The sequence below is a fragment of the Rissa tridactyla genome, chromosome 3 (genome assembly GCF_028500815.1).
Source record: "Rissa tridactyla isolate bRisTri1 chromosome 3, bRisTri1.patW.cur.20221130, whole genome shotgun sequence".
Taxonomy (NCBI): Eukaryota; Metazoa; Chordata; class Aves; order Charadriiformes; family Laridae; genus Rissa; species Rissa tridactyla.
The window spans coordinates 102996373-103020769 of NC_071468.1; the positions used below are offsets into that span (position 1 = coordinate 102996373).

The 24397-nt window shown below is 36.5% G+C and overlaps 1 protein-coding gene across 1 annotated transcript in view; it reads left to right on the plus strand.

The window, feature by feature from the left end:
- The window catches only part of CSMD1 (CUB and Sushi multiple domains 1), a 1189318-nt gene that overhangs the window by 880283 nt on the left and 284638 nt on the right, over positions 1-24397 (plus strand). The window contains exons 13-16 of the mRNA XM_054196719.1: positions 7740-7922; positions 9770-10096; positions 13999-14193; positions 17884-18022. Coding sequence (XP_054052694.1) covers positions 7740-7922; positions 9770-10096; positions 13999-14193; positions 17884-18022 — 844 coding nt within the window. The remainder of the gene's footprint in view (positions 1-7739; positions 7923-9769; positions 10097-13998; positions 14194-17883; positions 18023-24397) is intronic.

Below are 24397 nucleotides of genomic sequence, written 5' to 3' on the forward strand. Positions count from 1 at the left end.
TTTTTTTGTGGAAATGTGAAGATGTTCTTCATTCTCCTTTCCTGCTAGCAGTTTTTCTTTCTCTTACATTTAATGACTTTCTGCAAGCTCTGTCTTTTGCCTCATTCGATGGTTCACCTTTTCACAAGATTTATCCTTATGTTATTCTGATAATTTTTGAGGCAGCTGCACTTGCTTTTTACTCTACTTCCTATTTTCCACCATAACATGCTAACTTGCATTCCACGGGATACCTTTGGAATAACTTTTGTCTGGGGCACTGCTCAGACTTTTGTATAGACAGGCTCTACTCTTTCTGTTAGTAAAGAAACATGAACTCTGCAATTTGAACAATATGATGTTCCTTATCACAAAACCTTATAATAAAAAAATCTACAGTGAGATCTAAAGCCCATAGCATGTTGATACTAGACAATAATGAAAGTTTAAGGAAAAAATGGTGATGTATACAGTGACAAATTGAGAGACACGGGTAATCCCAGAGTACTTCCCCTGTTTCCAGTGATCCATGGCTCAAGTACTTACTCTTTGTCTCTCAATAAGATTTTCTTCCATATATTTGTCCAGTCGCTTTTTGAATACATATGTCCACCTCCCCCCCCCTCAAAAAAAAGAGATTTTCAGTCTATTTAACTGGTCCTCAGTTATTCAGAAAATTTCCACCCTCACCCCCCCTACTTCCAATGTATCCTGTTTTATATGGAGGAGCAGAACTACTGTCATGGTTTCAACTGGGATAGGGTTGACTTTCTTGCTAGCAGCTGGTGTAGTGCTATGTTTTGGATTTGGGATGAGAATAATGTTGGTAGCGCACTGATGTTTTTGGTTGTTGCTAAGCAGTCAAGGCCTTTTCTGCTCCTCACACCACTCTGCCAATGAGTAGGCTGGGAGTGCACAAAAAGTTGGGATGAGACACAGCCAGGACAGCTGACCCCAGCTGACCAAAGGAATATTCCATGCCGTATGAGGTCATGCTCAGTATATAAAGCTGGGAAGAAGTAGGGAGGGGGGCACATTCAGAGTTATGGCATTTGTCTTCCCAAGTAACCATTACATGTGATGGAGCCCTGCTTTCCTGGGGACGGCTCAACACTTGCCTGCCAGTGAATGAATTCCTCGTTTTGCTTTGCTTGCATGCGTGGCTTTTGCTCTACCTCTTAAACTGTATTTATCTCAACCCACAAATTTTTTCTCACTTTTACTCTTCCAGTTCTCTCCCCCATCCCAGCCTGGGGGAGTTAAGTGAGCGGCTGCATGGTTCTAGTCGCTGGTTGGGGTTAAACCATGATGACTACATACAGTATTCAACATGCAAATGAAATAGGTATTTGTGTGATGTCAGAATACTATTTTCTGTTTTGTTCACTGTTCCTTTCCTAGGAATTCCTAGCATTTTCAATAGTTTACAGTTCCATCAAATTATCTTTAATATGTCAGAGTTTTCTTGTTCCTGTGTGGTAACTGTCAATTCAGAACCTATCATTATGCCTGCAAGCTCATAATAATTTTTTCCAGACTTGTTTTTATACAATTATTGATAATGAATTTCATCTGCTATTTCAGCAGTCGGTTAGTTGGTATCATAAACTTTTCTGCATGTCATGGTTTGGGCCAGACTGGCCACTGAAACGAATGACAGATGCTCTCCCCGACCTCTCCCAAAAGGGAGAGGAGGAAGAGAGAGAGAGAGAGAGACTTATGAGTTTAGAAAAAAACCTAAACTACTTTAATGAAAATATTGATAAAATATCAATTCCTCATCTTCTTCCTCATCCCTGTTCAGATTTGGTCTGCATCTGCCTCTGGACATGTAAAATTGATTGTAAACACTTTATTTTTCTGCGTTCTGTAATGGAATATTTAAGTACACAGTAAATATTAAACTTAAAGAACATAGTTGTCAAAAAGGTTTGATTATTTTTTTATTTCTCGAATGGTTTTATTACTTTCAAGGATTTTTATATTATAAGATATGATAAGATATGATGTGTTAGTATTACCAACAAGCCATCCATATACTATGATAGTGAACTGTTAGCTTAAATGGACTTCCTATAAAAAAAATTTCATGTTGTTTTTCTATCTATCTGATTCTTAGGTCATGTTTGTTTTTTAATATTGATACAGAGGCAATAAGGTACAAGCAACAAAAATTAATCTACTGGGTATGATCTGTGGCATTTTTGATAACATCAAGGACAAAACATTTCAGAGAGATTGTGAGAATCTCTTAGAATGCTGCTGGGAACTATATGACCTGTGAAGGAGGCCTTCTCTTTTTATAGTTGGAGACTGATAATAAATTGTACTGTAGAATTTCTTTGAAGAAATTTACTGGAATAATGATAAAATTGTGATCATCTATAAAATTATCGTGTAAGGCACCCTGGGTTTAGGTTTAGGCCAATCTCATTTTAGCTTTAATAGCCACTTTTACAGTGCAATTATGTGCTATCTGAAATATATTTTTTTTTTTTGAGTTTTGATGTATCATTTTCACTTTCAGTAGCTGTTTCCATGTTCCTTTGCAGGAATCATGTATATAATATCATTCTTTTACCTCTGTCCTCTTCTGCAATACTGAGCATATATCTCTATCCCTTTTCTTTGTATAAGGGTTTGTTCATTTGTGTTTTTAAATAAGATTCCACTGTGTCAGGTTATTACGATAGCTAACGCAGGGAGGTGTGAAGAATAAGAAGAAATTAACTAAATGATCAATTTTCTTGTTTTAAAACAAGAATTTCTGTGGCTTGTCATATAAGAGTTTAGATGTTAAACTGAAAGGTCCTATCTGACACGGAAATAAACTTCCAAACTGTCTTTTTTTTTTTTTTTTTTTTTTTTTTCCCTCTTTGGTAAATGTATACCTGTGTTGTTTCTCTCCTTCCCTTAAGCTATCTTGACTACATCTAGGATGATAATTATGAAATGTTATCATATTCATCATTTTAGGTTTTAGAGGTATTGACTTTAACGTTCTGATAGACTTTGAACTACTGAAGTTTATTTATGTATCTCTTCTTTGAAACAATGGATTGTTGTCTAACCCATCTGTTTAAAACAGCTATTTAATTTAAATTGTGTTTATACATCTGAGTTATTAAAGCATTAATACTATACTGGTAAAAGTTATGTCTAGGTACAGATTTAGTGATTTGATGACAATCACTAATATCTAAGCTAGAATATTGGACAGTGTGAATGAAAACATTGTGGCATTATGAATTTCATTTTTACTGTGTATTTGTAATCTAGTAACAAGGGGAAAAAAAGGTAAACCACTACCATGATTAATAAATTCAAGACTTCCAAATGTTATAATCTATGAAGTATTTTATTATATATTTCAGATACGTGGGTCAAAGTAATGCAAAGCCTATTCATCAAAAAGACTTGAATTGCAATGTGTCACCTTTCAAATAGTAGTCACAATACTTATTTAGATGTCACTTCAGACTTGCCATATTTCTTCCTTTGAAAGAAAACAAAGCAACAGAAACACCTTTGGTTAAATTTAGAGGGATGTGATCTTCTCATCAGAAATGTAATCTTGTCATTCTTCCAACATTAAAGAGAGAATATTCCTTGAAACTGAGTAAATATTTCTAGTTTACAAACAAGAGGAAAAGTCTCTTTCCCCAGGCTACTGAAAAAGAGTACATGAAAGCCAGAAACAATTGAATAAAGGTCAATGTTTATATTTTGGTAGCCAGAGGAAGCTGGTGTTTAAATTTGAGCTTGATAGCTTATTTGCAAACATCATGAAGTTCACACAGCTCTAAGGACTCAGATCAAAAGAAGTGCAACATTGAATAAGTACACAGAATTTTCCTAAAGGAATAGAGTTTTTATTGCCACACTTTAAATAGGTTAGCATAGCTTTTATTTCCAAGTTTGTCGTTTTAAAAACCTTCTTTGTCCCATAGGATTTCTCTGAGAGCTCAAACTGACTTGGTCAGAAGAATGTTCTCTTTTTAGCAAACAGCAATTTTTGAAGCAAAATAATTGGTGCATGTGTTGAAGTAATAGGCACAATGCACCTCAACTGAATTTAGACATTTTAAATATTTGTTCTCTGACCAAATCAGTGGAAATTGGACAGGTATCAGAAGAGACAATGAAACAGAAAACTGCATTAAATCCCAAAGGACAGAAAAACGTTGGGAATCATTACATGCCTGGATGACTCTAGATCTAGTTATAAACAAATAGGATTCTTTATTTATAAATACAAACCTCTGAATTTGGCCTTCTCTGTCTTCCCTAAGTTTTGGTCTGTCATTTATACATGTGATAGGAATCTAGCTCTTTACTAAAGAGTTTATAGAGAGCTTGCATCTGACTTAATCTGCTTTGTTCTGTCACTCTCTCATGATTTCCTGAATACTAAGAAAGTAAATATTAAATATTGTGTTTTGCTACTGGCAGAATTTTTACATGGATTTATATTTTACAATACTTTAATAAAAAATTTTAAAATTTGGACGTTATAACTGAGACTTCTACTAAAAGTTTATATCTTTTTATGGGGAAGGGAAGCTTTATCACCTTAACCACTACAGACCTACAATCAGTCTATCTGTGAGAAATACAGTTGTCTAAAAAAAACAGCCTTTGGGGGTTTTTGGTATTTTTCAAATATCTTGTAAGGAAATTGTCTAATGCGTGCATTAATTAATATTAATACAAGAGCAAAGACAGATATTGAGCTGAAAAAGGGCATGGAAAGTAAGTTGTGTGTTATTTTTGATTTTGTGGTGTGAAAACAGCAGATCTTTGTCTCACTGTAATATTAATTGGTAGAATATTAATTGGTCTAAAATGGTGGTATTACAGGATAAACACCTGTAATGTAATATGAATAGGAATAATATGATACGCATATTATAGTAAATCTCCATACCAGGAAATTTATGTGAGACTGGAAGATAGAAGTGAAAGCTATTCATTGAATAGCATTGAATTGGATGGGCACTTCCTGTCAACGTGAATAATTTGTTTTTGACTAGAGAACGTCTTCTGTTGAGGATAGATTGTCTTCAGTTCACGGTTTGTGAGGATGGAGAGTTCTAGAGCTGGATGGAATTTTCAAGCTTTTTATTGTCAAAATGCAAATGAGACACCCTTAGAAGTGTTTTATAAATTTGTGACATTTGCTGACTTGTTTTTATGTTGAACAAACAAGCACACACCCTGAAAGCTGAAATAGAAGTAAAATAAATACAATTCATTTTGACGTTTTTGTGAGTTATGTGGCTTTCCAATGTAAAATAATTTGATTTAACAATTCCTTCTAATGTATTTTGAGACAACTTAAAATTCATCATTAAAATATTTTTTATGAGACAGGTTTTATTAAACCTTTATTTTTCCAAAGAATAAAACTATTTTTAAAAATGTTTGACCTGAAATTTGCTTTTATATTTTTCAACTGCTTGTTTGTGCTTCCAAATCTGATATTTAAAAATCCAAACTATATCTCCAACCCAAGTAAAACTGGGCATTCTTTGATGAAGGGTGATACATTATTTGCTTAATCTCCAAGAATGAACTTATCTTTCATTTCTAGTAAGAACTCAGTTCACGCTGAAGACATACTGGACCAGTTTCCTACAAAAACAGAATTTTCAACCTGCCAGAAAACTTAATTCAAAGTAATTTCTGTTAAAAGTTTTGGTTCACTGGTCCATACCCCTGTCCTAAGGCTTGCTGTATCTTCTGAGAGTTAGAAAGCATCCTGATCTGTCTTCTACTTCAGTAAATTCATTAATTAAAGATATTTTGATACTTCCTCTGTAGACCATGGAAAGAAACACTTGTTTTCTTTTACGGCATAAATCTTAAGCAATGCCTTTGCAAAACTTTGCAGAAATTTTCCATCCTTACACTCCTGCCTGATCAGGATTGCCCTGATCTTCAAGACATGACAGGATTTTGGAAACGAGTGTTTATGATCAGTCTCACATGCTGGGTTAGATACAACTTTGCTATCAGTGGAGGAGATGAACTTTTAAAATGTGATTTAAATGTGGATTCTGATTTCCTGTAGCTCCCCACGTTTTCTTATAGGACGTAGCGCTGTGGATAGCTGGAAACACACAGGTTTCCAGTGCTCCACTGGGGCCGTAGGAATCAATGTCTCAGTAGGAGCAGACAGGTGAAACTACATTAAAGCATTTGTAAATGCATATAATTTTGAATCCTTTTTTAAAAGTATTGTTTATGATACTGCTCTACTGGTGTTTTGTTATATTTCTGTACTGGACTTTTTGGAAAATGTTTTCATTCATTCGATACATTCTAGCTTTCTGGTAAGACAAATATTTAAATAAAACAAGGGAGTCTGGAACTGCTTTGGAATCATAGATGGAATAGGTACTCCTAATTTTCTCTTCAAAGTTTGATTTCAAGATTACTAAGAAAAAAGCGTACCTCTTTTTATCCTGATGAATAACCTGTTATTTTATGAAATGCGTGGCATATCTTTCTGAACATGCCTGTTAACAGTCTGTTCACGACTGCTTTAAGGCTGTAAGCATAGTGGATTTACTTCACATATCATAATAGTGCCATCCTGCATCTTAAAATTGGTGTTGGAGTTAGCATGTCAAGATATACACTTCTGCCAGGATTTAACATTAGTAGATTTAACAATATTTGATGGCAGACATTTTAAATGGTGTTAAATTATATTAATATTTAATATGATTCAGTGAGTTGAATTTTCTTCTTATCTTGAATGTTTCAGATGTCAAACCTTCGATTCAACTGGGAAAAATTTAAACAATAAGAATTTTATTGCTTTTTACATTATTTTACTATAGTTGTAGTAACACAGTTTGTTGAATCAGAAGTGCTTTGTTATTTTTTCTGCTTAAATGGAAATTACCAAACTGCTTTAAATTTAATGGCAAAGAAAACAGAGTCTTCATTTTTGATGGACAGCTGTGCGTATAGTAATTTGTAAGGTGGATCAGCATTTCTATAACAGGCAATTAATATTTACATTTCCTTTCCTAATATTCTTCTTACTCATAAATTTCATAAGACTTAAGGTTTTTATATTCTTATCTTGTATATGTACATTCAATATCTACAAATTAAGTAGTTTAAATAGCAGATCTCCTAGAGAATTTCTAGGAAGTATAATCCAAAATTTAATCTATTTTCAGCATAGCTAAATGCAGCTGGGAAAAATGTGACTCTAATTTGAAATATGAGATTAAGAAATAATTCTTCAGTGTTTTTTCTTATGTATTTTAGTGCTTAAAATGAAATTCATTGACACTATCAGTAAATGGTATACTTTTAATCATATTGCTAATAGCCTTATAAATGGAGATGCAGATATGAGAGTTAAGATAGATTCCTTATTCCTAGTACTTCATTACCATAAATGGGATCTACACATAGTGTGTCACCATGGTTAGAATGGAGACTATGGCTTTATAATTTTACCTTCAAATACGCTGTAATTCAGTGAAGTCATTCAGTTAAATATGAGTATTTTGTTGTTTTCAGCAATGCAGGTATGGAAGCGATTAGCTTATGAAAAGACTTTAGATCCTAAGTCATTTTAGAGGCGGTTTTACAGCATTTACCGCTAGTTACGTTCAGCTGTAAATATTAGTTTAAGGCGTAATGCCAAATATTTTGAAAGCTCTTTTGATACTGCCGTATAAATAGCTTGCAAATATATTTTCCTTATTATTGTGTTTGGATTTTTTTATATTCAGAAATTGAGAAAGGAGGTTGTGGAGACCCTGGAATTCCATCATATGGAAAAAGGACTGGCAGCAGTTTTCTGCATGGAGACACGCTTACCTTTGAATGTCAAGCAGCTTTTGAACTGGTGGGAGAGAGAACGATTACATGTCAACAAAACAACCAGTGGTCTGGCAACAAACCCAGCTGTGTTTGTAAGAATTATTACTTTTTTTCTGTATTATTTTTCTGACCTTAGCCTCTTGCTTTTCTTAGCATTTGTGACTAGCCAGCAGGAAAACATTTCAAAAGACCTTGAAGACTTTTTGAGTCACATGGGTTGTTTTAGGAGTCTCAATAGTAGCTCATTTATGAGGAAGATCACGTAGGACTGTTTTAGAATGTTCTTTCCCCTCATTTTATATTTAATTGAACCACTTAACACTCTTAATGTAAATGTGTGTTGAATTAGACTCTAAATGAGCAATTCCTAATAGCATATAAGTGTTCAGAAGGACTCTTTGGCACATACACATTGATTCTGGCAGTGTAAAGCAGCCTGCAGATCCACGTAAGAAAAGATTGGATTTTTTTTTTCTGATACCCCAATAAAGCACAAAAATGAATCTAAGGAATATAAGGATATCCAACGTGGAAAAAGGGTAGGTAAAATCACTAGTTGTGAATTTTTTTTAAGAGATAAAATATGTTTGTAGGTAAGCTTGTAGATGGATTTAAATAGAGAGGTGGTGGGGTTTGTTCGTTTTTGGTTTTTTTTTTTTTTTTTACTTTTCTTTTTTCTTCTTCTGTGGTACCATAGAGTAACATTCAGTACACAGGTATGTTAGGCACTGCAGTTGTCCTTTTCCTATGAAGAGTCTTGTAATTCAGTACTGGATTTTCAGCACAACCTTAGGGAGGTGTGCGGTTCTACTTGTACATACATATATTTTGCAGCTGTGTTGGTACAGGACTTACCAAGCTGAGTAAGCTTGCACTGGCCTGGGAGAGGTCTCTATATGCCCATGCAATGCTGAAATATGTCTAAGCATGTAAGGCCTGGGCATGGATTCAGTGCAGCTTCAATTCCCTTTGAAGACAGAATTTGCATTTCTTTATGGTTCTGTATTGCATCTTTTGGCAATAGTGGGGAATATTTTACTGTGCTCCACTGTTTGATGTGCACGTGCCCTATGAAATACATAGAATCATAGAATGGTTAGAGTTGAAAGGGACCTTAAAGATCATCTAGTTCCAATGCCCTTGCCCTGGGCAGGGACACCTTCGGCTAGACCAGGTTGCTCAAAGCCCCATCCAGCCTGGCCTTGAACACTTCCAGGGATGGGGCATCCACAGCTTCCCTGGGCAACCTGTTCCAGTGCCTCACCACCCTCACAGTAAAGAATTTCTTCTTAATGTCTAACCTAAATCTAAACTCACAACATCTAGTTACAAACATTGAGTTCAGTTTGACATGTTTGGAGAGCTGAGTAATGTTATTCTTTGTATTAATGAATATGCGGTGAGCCTTCCTCTTTCTGAATATACTGTACTTCTAACTAAAATACCAGCCACAAGCTCATGCCTCTGAAATCAGTTAGGAATTGTCATGATGAAAATTGGCCCAAAGGAGTGAAAAAGGAGGAGAGCTATGAATCTTTTTTTTTTTTTAATTGCCCTGTGCTATTGCAAGGAAGCTAGGGGTAAAATAAGTTTGTACTGTATACTCTTAAGAGTTCTGGATTGAGGGACATCTGAATTTCTACTATTATTTGTATCAGTATGAACTCTGTGTACTACAGACAAAACTGTCCCTTGTGCTTGATTTTTTTGACTGATAAAAGGTAAAAGCCTGGTGCAGTCACTTAGCCTCACTTGGGGAAATAAAAATATGCAAGGCTGACATATTGGAGAAATTTTGTAAGTCTTAAACATTTCCATGCGGCACGTGTAATAGTTTTGACATCAAGACTTGCACAATTTTCCACAGAAAATAAATATAAAGACAAGCATTTGTAATGTTTATGGATAGTGTTCTGAGAATCTGTTGTTGTTTCCTTAGTCTCCTGTTTCTTCAACTTCACCACACCATCTGGAATTATTCTTTCTCCAAATTATCCTGAAGAGTATGGGAACAATATGAACTGTGTTTGGTTAATTATCTCAGAACCAGGAAGCAGAATCCATCTGATTTTCAACGACTTTGATGTAGAACCTCAATTTGACTACCTTACAGTGAAAGATGATGGGATTTCAGATTTACCACCTCTTGGCACTTTTTCGGGCAATGAGGTTCCGTCTCAGTTGGCTAGCAGCGGGCACATAGTAAGACTTGAATTTCAGTCGGATCACTCTACCACTGGAAGAGGATTTAATATCACTTACACAAGTAAGAACCTCTGCTTTTATTTGATGCCTAGTGTTAAAATCAAGCTATCTTTCTTCAAAATAATGAAAAATAGAACAAGTTTTTATTTATAATACAGAAGTATATTGTAATGCTTGTATAATTGCACTGCTTTCAGCTGTCTTCCTAATATTCATTAGCTTATCTGAATCTTTATCATTTATTTATTTTAATTGTGATAGTGCTGAGGAATTATCTTCATTATTTAAGGGACTTTTTGGTCGACACGGCATAAATGCAGAGCACGTAACTAAAGCCCAGATCATTCAGATCAAAGCATCCAGTGCAAGTGATTTAATACGCCTCTCAACGGAATCAGCAGGAATAAGTTCACAGAGGTTTTAAGCTTAGATCCCAAATGTGGAGTTCTTCATTTGAAAAGCATAGAACTCTAAAAAGAAGCTAGAATATCATTGCAAATAAATAGCTCTGGGAACCTGCTTTGCTTTTGCATTTTATCTTCCAGTTAGATGGTGTGGTATCTAAGAATACAGACTACTACTAATGTAGATCTCTTTTCTGGGATACACATAATAGTTACTCTCTGGTTTTTCTAGCGTCTAAGCGTTTCTAGCGCGTTTCTAGCGTCTAAGAACATATCTGATCTCATGCAGAAGTCTTTCCTATAGAAGTGCACTAATTTAAGAATCCTTCTTTCTGGCTACAGTTACTTTAAGAATTTTAAGAATGTAATATCTTTAAGAATGAAATTCTCAAATGCACAAAATTTAGTTGCAACTGGTCAACGAGTTCAAAGTTGTTAAATGTGGACCTAGCAGTCATATACATACAGAGAGCAACCAAAAGCATAAGTCTTTTTCGTTTGGGAAACGAGGCTAAAATATAACTGGTTACAGATGGCCATCAGTTCTCTTGTTCATATGAAAGAATGTTACTCAACAGTACTCTCAATTGAAAACTCTAGTAACACCATCGTCATGTAGGAAGCATTATTACATTTGTCATAGACTGCTAACTTTCCTAGAAGTTTTATTAGTCATTCAAAGACATTACTTATACGGAGATCATCTTTTTGGTTGAAGAAATTATTTACTAAGGTTATAGAAGAAGTTAATTGACAATAAAGCTTTCTTTGTCACATCTTGCACTGTTCCTATCTTGTGTCAATTAAGATAATCAATTAACGGTGTTTGTTCAGGGACAAGGTGTTTCCTTGCATTATTTAGAAAGATGCTCCATATAAAACTGGAATTAATGGATTGCAACCCTTTTTAAGTCTTAGATGCCTAAATGTTCCTTTGCTTTTAGAGAAAGGGATAATTGTCCTTTGAAAAGTGACAGGAAGAGAAAAGGGAGATCCTCACCTAGATAACTAAGATGAAACTGTAGAGATTAAAAGATTTACCAGAAAATGTGAGGCCTGAATTCTAGGTCTGCTTCTGTCTGAGCTTATTCAGATCCCTTTTTCCATATGCTATTCTACTAAAGTAAAGACAGACCGTAATAAAGACAATCTTTACTACTTCTATTTGAAGCTGGAGAATGCAGTCAGGAATACAGTATTGACGGATCAAACTCCCTGAGAGTCCTGGTCACCTAGGTATTATGTAAAAGAGCTTCCCACCATACTTTTCTTATTAGAGTAGGTGTTACCGCTGAGCTTCATACACCTCTTCTGTGCTAGAATTATCTAAGAGCACATATGCCTCCATAGTGGAAACTGAGATGACAAATGGGAGTGTCCCTGTTTCATTAATCCTTCATGTTCATAGGAAATGGTTAGTTTAAGTTCAACCAAAGTCCTATTACTTCTAGACCTCCTATGTGTTGCAGGGAAAAAGTGCTCCACTCATGTGGTTTAAATCAAATCAGGATCAAAGCAGTTTATTGATTTATTAATGAAACATAACTGACAATCAGTGAAATGTTGATGCAGGATCAATACCAGCAATTCAACAAATAAATCACAGTGTTAGACACTTACAAAATCTTAGAATCATAGAATATCTCGAGTTGGAAGAGACCCATAAGGATCATTGAGTCCAACTCACTGCTCCCTGAAGGACTACCTAAAACTAAACCATATGACTAAGAGCATCAGCCAGACACTCCTTGAACTCTTGACAGACTTGGTGCCATGACCACACTTGATGCCTCCTTGTGCTGCCTGGTTTGTCTTAGAATCACAGGATTGTTTAGGCTGGGAAAGACCTTTAAGATCGTCAAGTCAAACCGTTAACCTAACACTGCCAAAACCACCACTAAATCATGTCCCTAAGCCCCACGTCTACACATCTTTTAAATACCTTCAGGGATGGTGACTCAATCACTTCCCTGGGGAGCCTGTTCTGATGCTTGAGAACCCTTTTGGTGAAGAAATTTTCCCTAATATCCAATCTAAACCTCCCCGGTTTAGGGGGCCATGAGGCCATTTCCTCTTGTCCTATCGCCTGTTACTTGGGAGAAGGGACTGAACCCCACCTTCCTACAACCTCCTTTCAGGTAGCTGTAGAGAGCGATAAGGTCTCCCCTCAGCATCCTTTTCTCCAGACTAAACAACGCCGGTTGTCTCATCTGCTCCTCATAAGACTTGTTCTCCAGACCCCTCACCAGCTTCGTTGCCCTTCTTTGGACGTGCTCCAGCACCTCAATGTCTTTCTTGTAGTCAGGGGCACAAAACTGAACGCAGTACTCGAGGTGCAGCCTTACCAATGCCAAGTACAGGGGAGCGATCACTTCCCTAGTGCTGCTGGCCACACTATTTCTAATACAAGCCAGGGTGCTATTGGCCTTCTTGGCCATACTGCTGGCTCATATTCAGCCTGCTGTTGTCCAACACCCCCAGGTCCTTTTCTGCTGGGTAGGTCTCCAGCCACTCTTCCCCAAGCCTGTAGCGTTGTGTGTGGTTGTTGGTACCCTAGTGCAGTACCCGGCACTTGGCCTTGTTGAACCTTATACCATTGGCCTTGGCCCATTGATGCGGCCTGTCCAGATCCCTCTGTAGAGCCTTCCTACCCTCAAACACTACCGCCCAACTTGGTGTCACCTGCAAACTTATTGAGGGTGCACTCGATTCCCTCATCCAGATCATTGATAAAGATTTTAAATAGAACAGGTGCTAATACTGAGCCCCAGGGAACACCACTGGTGACTCTTAACAAGTATAAATTTGTAAATACCTTTCCACTGTAATCCATCCTTATCCTGGCCTGCCAAGATTTTCATACACACTTCTCTCTCACCGGACATACGAGTTTCAAGCACTCACCTCTTTTCCCTGAAGTGGGTCCCCTTACTTGCGCACACCTCCTGAAAGGCATGGAGGTCCCCTAGCTTTACATGCACCCACATGCTCCCTGCAACTCGCTGATCGACGTACTGGTGAGAACACCCACCCTCCAGTAAAGTCACACACACATGCATGTGGAGATGTGGGTTGCACCCTTTGTTGCCACCCCACTAGATGGAAGCAGACTGCTCTGAGCATCCCACTGGGAGGTTGCTCTCTATGGCCTAGGCAGTGGCTACAGTTTTTTAGCAGTAGCCTGTATTTCTGTCAGTTAGCTGCAATGTGAAACCACACTTCTCATTGTGTTAGAGGCAAACAGCTGGAGTTTGCCCAGAGGGAAATTTAAGCAAAGTTTTCTTGTGTATCTAAGCCACAAATAACTAAAATGTTTCAGAATTTGAACTATATTGCATTTGAGTGAATGTCATTGGATTTAATGCTGACTTTGTTGAGGATTTTTCTATACTTTCAATTGTATTATAATCTTGGTATTTATCAAATGTTATTCCCTTCTACAAAAAAAAAAGAGACATCGTTAAGTGGGGAGTTGTTATTATTTGTATTATTATTATTGCTGTTGTTGTTGTTGTTAATTTGATTGTTGTTACTACTATTTTTATCATGTTTTTATCAGCCTTTGGTCAGAATGAGTGCCATGATCCAGGCATTCCTATAAATGGGAGACGTTTTGGAGACAGATTCCTTCTGGGAAGTTCTGTTTCCTTTCACTGTGATGATGGCTTTGTGAAGACCCAAGGTTCTGAATCCATAACATGTATTATGCAAGACGGAAATGTAGTATGGAGCTCTACCGTCCCACGTTGTGAAGGTAATATTTACTTCGCACCTATAGTTTGAATAATGGAACTATTTAAATTTAGCTTACTTTTTACATTTCACACATAAATAAGACTGCTTTAGCTGAAGTTATTAATTTGTCTTATTCTAACACTCCTCCAGTTAAATGAGAGAGCAATAATAGAAACAATATAGCTTGCTTTTATATTCTTGGAATAAATTAGCATTCTAAAAATCTGGTTGCTATTCTTTTCAAGTTCTCATCGTCACCATCATTAGTCAGTTGTGAGTTATAGCTGTTATAACAGTTTTGGCTGTAGCATGCTGAAGAACATAATTATCTACCACATAGAAAAGTGAAGTAAAGTTTCTGTTTAAATGCCCTTTTTAAAAATTTGCACCTTTAATTTTCTCAGAACAAAAGTATACCTGAATTTCTGCATGTAACATATTAACCTGCAGTATATTTTTTCCTGAGAAATATAGTGAAAATCGGAGCTATGTTTAATATTCATTATATTCCCCGAAAAATTCCCCATCTGTTTGCTTGTTCTTGCCTAGATGAATAAACAGGCCAAGATGAGCTCTACTTAAGATTAATTCTCTCTTTAGTACGTAATACAGTGAGAAAAAAAAAAAAAGAAAAAGTAGGTTAGTTCCTTGATGCTTAATAGTGATGGCTCCTAAGGCAAGATGCATGAATGTATTTAGTAAACAGCACGAGCTAAAAGTAGTGTTCAATAATTTATATGTATTTTAGTAAACAATAGATATATAGTCAGACAGTCAAATAAGTTATACTTTTTTGAAGAAACTAATCCAAACTTTCTAATCGATGTAAATCTCACACCTCCATTAATTTCAGTGTCTTTACAGTAACTTAAAGATCTGAATCGTATCATTTTTATGGGTTTTGTTATTTGTGTAATTTGACCACTCAGTTCTCAGAAGATTGTACCTTTCTAAGACAATTTAGAGGTACTAGAAAAAACATGTTAGCAACCTGGTAGAAGTAGTGCATGTGAACCTAGATGTTGTACTAGCAGGATTTCTTACCCTGATTAAGCCAATGAGTTATGCAGTGGAGCAGGTATTTTTGCACAGAGCAAAACCAGCCCATTCCAAAGCAGGGAGCAGGGCAAGGTTCCAGCAAATGATGTTTTCTCATTTTGAAACTCTATACAAAGTATTGAGTGTAATCTTTGTGTAATTTTATTTCCACAAACACATAGATAAAGGATCCAAGATGAGCACTTTGAGGAAAAAAAACGATAGAGAGAACAAATACAGAAATGACTCTTTAAGAAAATACATAAGTACCATTCACTTATCCTTACTTTGAACCTTACAGGATGTTCACCTAGATTTTATTGAGGAAAATGTTAAACTATTAGACTCTTTTTTAAGATTTTGTCTATTGTTTGTTTTGGTATAGAAGGAAGTATAGTTCTTCTAAGTTACATTCAGGATGTGTTCCTTTCTGATGTGGATTCTCTTCCTAGCTTATAATTGAAGGAATTTCTGGATTAGAATTACAGTATGGACCAAGCACACTTGCTACTTAGTTTAGAGATAGTTTAGTTTGCTTCTAGTTGTCTGAGATTTCTGAGCAACTATTGTTTTTTGTTGTTGTTGCTAAGCTCTACATCTTTGTATATTTAACAGTCTCTATAAGCAACACCCGAAATACATGAAGTGATGTGTTATAATCAGATGGGGGTCAACAGTCTTCTGGTTGTTCTTATTTTTAATATGAAAAAATTTAATCTAAAACCCACCATGAAATAGATTTCATTCTTCATTAACTATACACAAGTAATGTAAATGCTGTTTTCCTGGCCAGTCATTTTGCCCCAGAGACAATTCAGTGTGTATGTTTCATGTTTTGTGGGTTGCTTATTTTCCCCACTTTCTTATATCTGGAAAAACTTCCCAGAGACACGTGCAAATAATGAATGAAATCAAATAACCTCTCTTTTTTTTTTTTTTTGTTAAAAACATAGAATCAAAACTAGGACTATTAACTTACTACTCACAAATTCATAGAATCATAGGATAGTTTTGGATGAAGGGACCTTTAAAGGTCATCTAATCCAGCCTCCCATGCAACGAGCAGGGATGTCTTCAATTAGATCAAGTTGCTCAGTGCCCCGTCCAACCTGACCTTGAACGTTTCCAGGGATGGGGCATCTACCACCTCTCTGGGCAACATGTTCCAGTGTCTCACCACCCTCACCGCAAAAAAATTTCTTCCTTACATCTAGTCTGAATCTATCCTCTTTTAGTTTAAAACCATTTCCCCTTGTCCTATTGCAACTGGCCCTGCTAAAAAACCTGTCCCCATCTTTCTTATAAGCCCCTTTAAGTACTGAATGGCCACAATAAGGTCTCCCCAGAGCCTTCTCTTCTCCAGGCTGAACAACCCCAACTCTCTCAGCCTGTCCTCATAGCAGAGGTTTCCATCCCTCTGATCATTTTTGTGGCCCTCTTCTGGACCCACTCCAACAGGTCCATCCATGTCTTTCCTGTGCTGAGGGCTCCAGAGCTGGACGTACTCCAGGTGGGGTCTCACCAGAGCAGAGTAGAGGCGCAGAATCACCTCCCTTAACCTGCTGGGCACGCTTGTTTTGATGTAGCCCAGCATGTGGTTGGCCTTGTCGGTACACATTGTTGGCTGATGTTCAGCTTTTCATCCACCAGTACACCCAAGTCCTTCTTGGCAGGGCTACTCAAAATACCTGCATCCCCCAGCCTGTATTGATACTGGGGTTTGCCCTGACCCATGTGCAGGACTTATACTTGGCCTTGGTGAACCTAATGACGTTCACACTGGCCCACTTCTTGAGCCTGTGCAGGTTCCTCTGGATGGCATCCTGTCCCTCAGACATTTCAATCACATCACCCAGCTGGTGTCATCTGCAAACTTGCTGAGGGTGCACTTGATCCCACTGTCTGTGTCATTGATGAAGATACTGAACAGTACTGGTCCCAATATGGACCCCTGAGGAACACTACTTGTCACCAATCTCCATCTGGACATTGAGTTGTTGACCACTACCCTCTGGATGTGACCATCCAACCAGTTCCTCATCCACTGAACCCTCCGCCCATCAAATCCATTTCTCTCTGATGTATAAAGAGTGTCTGCCTTTGGAGAGAGGGCGTGATCCTGACTGGATATGGTCCTGTGCAGTATGCTGTAATGAGCAGGGGGTAGACTAGATGATTTCCAGAGGTCCCTTCCAACTTCAACCATTCTATGATTCAATGGAATATTTACAGCAATCAGTTCCACTGAGCTGAATGATAACTCAAAAAGGTATTAGATGCCACAGTAAAATGAAAATAATTAACTATAAATTACTTGGAACATTTTTTCTGATATTTCCACATAGATGTGGAATCATACTAGAACTAAAAAATGATGATCAATTTTTTTTTAATGACAAAATGTGCTTTTCAACAGAAGGAAGGCTGACAGAAGCAAGTGCCGTGCTCTGTGTATTAAGATATGTATAGAGTAGTAAGCTGTGATAAGATACATTGCAGGACTTATGAAGAAAACAAACTTCTCATAACATAATGTAGAAAATTTAGCTGTGTCCTATATTAAACTTATTTTTATATGCTTTTTAATTCAATTTTTGTGAGTTCTGTGATTATATAATATTCTATTAGAAATACTGTGTATATTATAAGTATACATGCTTTTTTCTTTCAGCACCATGTGGTGGACATTTGACAGCATCAAGTGGTGTTATCTTACCACCAGGGTGGCCAGGATATTATAAGGACTCACTTAACTGTGAATGGGTGATTGAAGCAAGACCAGGACATTCCATTAAGATCACTTTTGACAGGTGAGAATCATAAGGTCAAACAAGTCATGTATGGGCAAAAATATTGCTTTTAACATTGAAGAAGAAAAATATTCTTTAAGAACCCAAGCTAGAAAAAGAAATGGTGATGCAACACTCACAATAAAGTTTAAAACTGTATTTACATTGTCGTTATTTATGTTTTGAACAATTTGTGTTAAATGCCACCTCCTAGCACACAAATAGGGATATCTTTTGGACATTTGACTACTTTGTGTTCAGGTACAACTATATATTGTTCCTGATGATGACCTAGGGGAAAAAAAAAAGTATGGAAAAAGTTCTGAGTATTGTGTGTTGGATACGTTTTATTTTTTTTTTCCCATTAGGACTTTTTTTCTGATGGAACACACATTACACAGCTAGACAAGTCCACAATTCATTGGGTGAGCAATTGGCTGACAGGCTGAGGGCAGGCTCAAAGAATTGTAGTAAATGATGTTACATCAGGCTGGTGGCCAGTCACCAGTGGGGTTCTATCGGGCTCAATTTTAGGGCCAATACTATTTAATAGTTTTATAAATGATCTGGACACAGGAATTGAATGTACCTTAAGTAAGTTTGCCGATGATGCTAAACTAGGAGCACTCCCTCAAGGGTAGAGAGGCCTCACAGAGAGATCTGGATAGACTGTAGTGACCTGCTACATCACTTAGATGCACATGGGTCTATGGGGCCGGAGGGGATCCACCCAGGGGTACTGTGGTAGCTGGCAGAAGTGCTCACCAAGCCACTCCCCCTCATTTATCAGCAGTCCTGACTAACTGGGTAGGTCCCAGTTGACTAGAAGATAGCAAATGTGATGCCCATCTACAAGAAGGGCCACAAGGAGGATCTGGGGAATCACAGACCTGTCAGTCTGACCTTCATGCCAGGGAAGGTTGTCGAGAAGATTATCTTGAGTGCCATCACACAGCACGTACAGGACAACCAGGCAATCAGGCACAGTCAGCATAGGTTTATAAAAGTCCTGCTTGACTAATTTGATCTCCTTCTGTGGCATACAAGTATCTAGCAAAATTGTGATTTTTTTTTTTTTTTTTTCAAAAAAAGAAAGGGATTAAACAAAACAAAATTTTAAAAATCTTCACCCTTCAAGCATCTTTGTGAAATAAGTGAAAAAATATTCATTTATTTAGGTGTTTGATCTAGATACTAATATCACACTAAAGTTTCCATTTGTTGAAAAAAATGCAAAGGACAATATGAAAGACAGCACCTGGAGCTAGGCTGCAGCGGCTTCTGTTGTACCAACCTTCCTGTATTCCGCTATTACCCAAGGGGATGCAGTAATCCGAGTCTAGTTTCACCTTTGCATGTAGTCAACAGAGAAGAGCAAAATTTTTCACTGTCATTCAGTCTTTTATGTCTAATAGACAACATGGAAAGGGATGAGAATTAATGGGGAGAAGGGCAGAAGAATATAAAAGTGACTGTTACTGGGTCAAATCAAAGATCCATCTTGCTCGATATTATGTTCCTCATGGGGACAAAAATGCAGAATCTTAGGGAGAAGTGTGAGGACCAGACAAATGTGTCTCATATTTCCTCTAAGTACTTCTCCAGTTTGCAACTCAGGACATTCCTGAACTTAAAGGTCATTTTTTAAATGTGCTTAGTGAATTTCTGCAGGTATCACTTCCACTGATTTATTTGTTTCCCTCTTGCACCCATGTAAACTTAACAATCACAACATTCTTCATTTTGGGGAACCCATTGGAATATCTGTCTCAGACTGAAGTGCCATTGATAAGGGGGGTGGCATATACAGATAAGGTAAACAGCAAGTCACCAGCACTAGACAGCATTCACTCAATAGTCCTGAATGAATCCAAAGATGAGATGGCCGAACACTTGAAAGGTGTGTGTAACTGTAACTGTTCTTTTAAAATCGTCTTGATACCTGTGCACGTCAGGAACCAGATCTTTTAAGCCTTTCATGGACATCTAAGGAACTGCATGCTGGATGTCCACTGTCAAAAGTATAACAGAATGTAGCATTAGTGGAAGCATGGATAAATAGGATATACTGAGGAAGTGCCGATATGGTTTTTGTAAAATAAATCCTATCTCAGAAACCTAGAATTCTTTGATGGTGTGAGAAAGCATAGAAATATGTTGGATATAGTTTACCTGGGTTTTCAAAATGCAAGTTTTGTATTTTGTACCTCACCTTGCAAAGGGCTATTAAAAAGCTAAGCATCATTTTAATACAAGGAAAGGTATTACATGAATAAAAACTTAACAGATGATCAAAGTCTCACAGTGGAATTCAGGGTGTTCTACAGAGTTCTGTGTGGTGTTGAAAACTGTTCAGCATGTTCAGAAATGATGTTAAAAAGGAGAAAAATAGACTAATAATACTAAGTTATTCAGGATATTAAAAAAAGGGATGACTGAAGAATTCCTGAAGATTCTTACAAGACTGGATGTCTGGGCAGCAAAATTGCAGGTTGATTAAGTAAATGCAAAGTGAATCATATAAGAAAAAGAGTTTCACCTCGATATGTAAAACGATGCTTTTTGAACTTACACTGGTCACTGAGCTGCCGAAGTCCTGGTGAAAGTTAAAATAGGTTGTATATTTAGTTTACCATATCCTTTTTCCAGTCCTGTTCTTGTTTTGTTATTATAAATGCATTAAGGTCGGGGACAAAGGAGAGAATGATCAATACCAGAGAAGAATGGGAACTGTTTAAACAGTTTTCATAAAATTATTGTGTTACTTCTTACAACAACAAAAGGATGTTTGTTTTCATTGTATTCAGCAGGAAATTCCAGAATTTTAAGTTTCTATTTTTTTCTCATGAAAGACTTAAATATAAGCTTATAATTAATATATTATTTGCCATATTTTTTCTTTTTTTTTCTTTTTTTTTTTTTAAGTTAATCATCAGAAGCCTGAGGTTCAGGGACATCTTCCCAAATGCAGTGAAAGCAAACAGCCATATTATTGTAAGATGGAGCATTTTAATTTTATAAATGGAAATGAGTTGCCTGAAGTTGCAGACGTTTGGATGACCGACTATGACTTTAGCAGTATGACCGCTATATTTCTGAGGAAATTAATGGGAAACGTAGGCTCCTGTGACATATGGGGCAGTTTAAGAACTAAATTTACTGAATTTTAGACAGAAGCACCCACATATTCCATTAACAGAATTCTAGAGCTTTGTGTACAAATTGAACTGCAATGAAATTAACAAGAACTTGGAGTTTACCCTGATCAAAATTGAGAATTCTGATCACGTATAATTTTTAAAGTACAGCAGAAAGTCAATTATCTACTCCAGCTTTATATCAGCATTATTAAAAGAAAGAGTCTGTCTCTTTTCCCTAAATGTTTCAACTAGAAAACAGTATTACCATTAAGCACACTGGTTTTCGTAGATGGAGAAGAAACCCTTCGTTGCTTTCTTCGGAGGTTTATGCTTTCCTGGCAGATTTAGGAAGTTGTATAGCTTTACTACATTGCATTATAAATTTCATTAAAATTGTTATACTTTGGCAAGTTAACGATAGTGTAGTAATCTCCCTTTTGCAAGCAAATTATTTTCTTTTGCCAACATGAAGGTTTTGCTACCCAGAGTAAAAATTGAATGGAAATCCTTTCTATTACTTACAAGAAACTAACTCTGCTATCTGATATAACATTAGCAAATTATACATCAGTAAGCAAAATCACTACCAAATAAATAAAAAAGATCAATTAATTGATTTTGTTAATTAATTAACAAGTACAGCATTTTGTCAAGTATCTTGTTTAGTTTGGGGAAAATGGAACCCTTTTATACCTTGCTATATGACTGATCATCACAGATACAGCTGCCAGAATGAAACTTTGCATGAATGTGATATTCATAATGGAAATTATCTCACTCTTGAGCTAATGAAGCTTTAATGTTGCTAGACAAATGGGCCTTACCAGAGTACTTAGAAACTTTCCAGAAATAGCAGCAGATGACTGAGTAACCCTATGAAGATTTTACATTGAAACATTTTGCATTTCTGATCGTGACTAATGCCTGGAAGGGTAACAAACCAGTAAATTCTAATTGATCCAAGCCATAAGAAAAGGTGCTAGAAGTATAACTGCTGACTAGCAGATTTTTAGGACTTTGAATATTGATGAAAACTCATTGGATAGCATATAAAACAAACCTTATTCGAAACCTACCTAACTATGTATGAAAAATAGTATAACATACCATTATTGAAGTCTTTCTCAAATTCTCTGTTAACGTTTGGAGAATGTCCTACCTTGTACTAACACAAGTATGCTAATAAACATTAAAATAAAATAAGAAAACAAAAAGTAACTCCTAGTGAAGTACTTCCAGTAAGGATGCAGAACTTCCAATAATAAATTATTTTATTTTATCATTTCAGTGACAGGGCGAATATTGCAAAAAAAACCCCAAACTCAACCCAAATAACATGACCCCCCAGAAAACCGCCAAACAAACAGACAAGTGAACTAGAAATAAATTTGTAAGTTTGAGATGAGCAAGAACCTCCTTGAAATTAAGATTGTTGTAATGGGTAGCAATTCCTGTAGGAGTTATTTTGAGTTTTCTGTCTCCAGCAAGGGTTTGCAACCTACTGTTGTCATACTGCCCTGCTAAGAAGGCGGCAATTGCTGGCTGAGAGCACTTTATTGCTAATTAGTTTCCCTCGCAAACATAACTGTCAAAATAATTGAACTATTGAATTATTGATCTTGAGTCCATTCATTATGAGTACAAATAAAGTATTTAAAGGAGCCTAGCAGTAACTGTCTGTTTTCCTCATTTTGCTGCAGGGTAAATCAATGTATAATCTCTGAAATTGTGGAGAGGTACTAAAAACCTGTCAAGTACTTTAGTGATGCCCTCTATGACTGTCTATTTTGGTAAATTAAAGAGAACCAGAGAACCTTCCCAGCCACAAGAACTCATTTGTTTGTGCAGTTAAATTGTTGAAATAGTCTCTACGTACTTTGCGAGCTTGCCAACTAGCATTCTCCGCAATAATTATCAAGCATGTCCAGGAGTTAGTGTGGGCAAGCAACCATTCATAACAGGAAATTTGAATAATATCTCCCTGTTTGAGAGGCTAAAGGATATATTTAATTGTATGGATGTAGGCCATTCCATGCTAGCTGACTTCACTGCCAGAAACGGGTCCTGAAAATGCTTAATGTATTAGCAAGCCTGCAAGCCCTGTGTTCCACTGTCAGAGTGGATAGATAGCAGTGAGAGCAATCCTCTGGATTTTAGACAACATATCCAAATAGAGTAGGTAGTTTGGTTGAAAGCGCTGTAAATCTAGAGAGTTTTCTATGTGAAGAGGAAGCAATGAGACGAAGGGCCTAAATCAGCTTCCAAGCAGTCATTAGCTCTGATAGTTAAGCAAACAAATACTTTCCAAATTCTGAATGTACTTTGTTTTCAGGAAATCATGAGAGAAGAACTATAGAGATTACTAAATACTTGCTAAATCCAAACTTGCTGTTACTGATACTCATGTGTCTGTGAAGGTGATTTTATATGACCAATGCTAATGGGTCTGTAAAATATAATGGCATGGCTGGGGAACTTGTTCATTCTGTCATCATTACTAACAAAGTATAAAGTTTATTTATGTTTTGAAGGAATGTCCTATATATTTCCCCTTTTCTGCATGTTTAATTATTTGCAGTTTTCTTTAATTACAAGAACACAGTTTCTTATCTCCAGACCCACTAAACATGTGTCCCATATTGGCAAGACAGCTTAAGGGCATTCACTCTGAGAAAAGTGTTGTATTGCATAGGGGCACAGTTTATTGCTCTCAGAAGTTGAACTAATAAGCCCTATGGGAAAAGAAGAGAAAATCTCAGAACATACGCATTTCTGAAATATTAACGTCTTATGAAAATAAGAATATTGGGCTTGCAGGCAAATATATTTAGACCAGTATAGATATCTGTGTAATAGCACAAACTTTGTTGGCAGGAAAATTGACGTGTGCATGGTTTAGGTGTTGCAGTTTGCAAGAGTGTCTGATATAACCACAAACTGTGTTGAAAAGCATCTGATGTGAAAAATGCCAGTCAAAGTTTCATCTACAGAAAGAGCAGATTTCAGCTGTTTGATTTAAGAACATCTAGTAGTGGATGACTGCACACACAGACATCCTGTATGAACTGGAGAGATGTGATGTGGTTTAGTGATTGAAACAGACATTGACTCTGCTGTTGATTTTGAAGTTATTTGTTCTTGTAAATCAACTATCTCATTAGTCTCCTTCTCTTTTTTCATTCCTGTCTATATTACCTGTTTCTTTGACACATTAAGATAAACTAAGGAATTCTGCTTATTAAAACTTACAAATTTC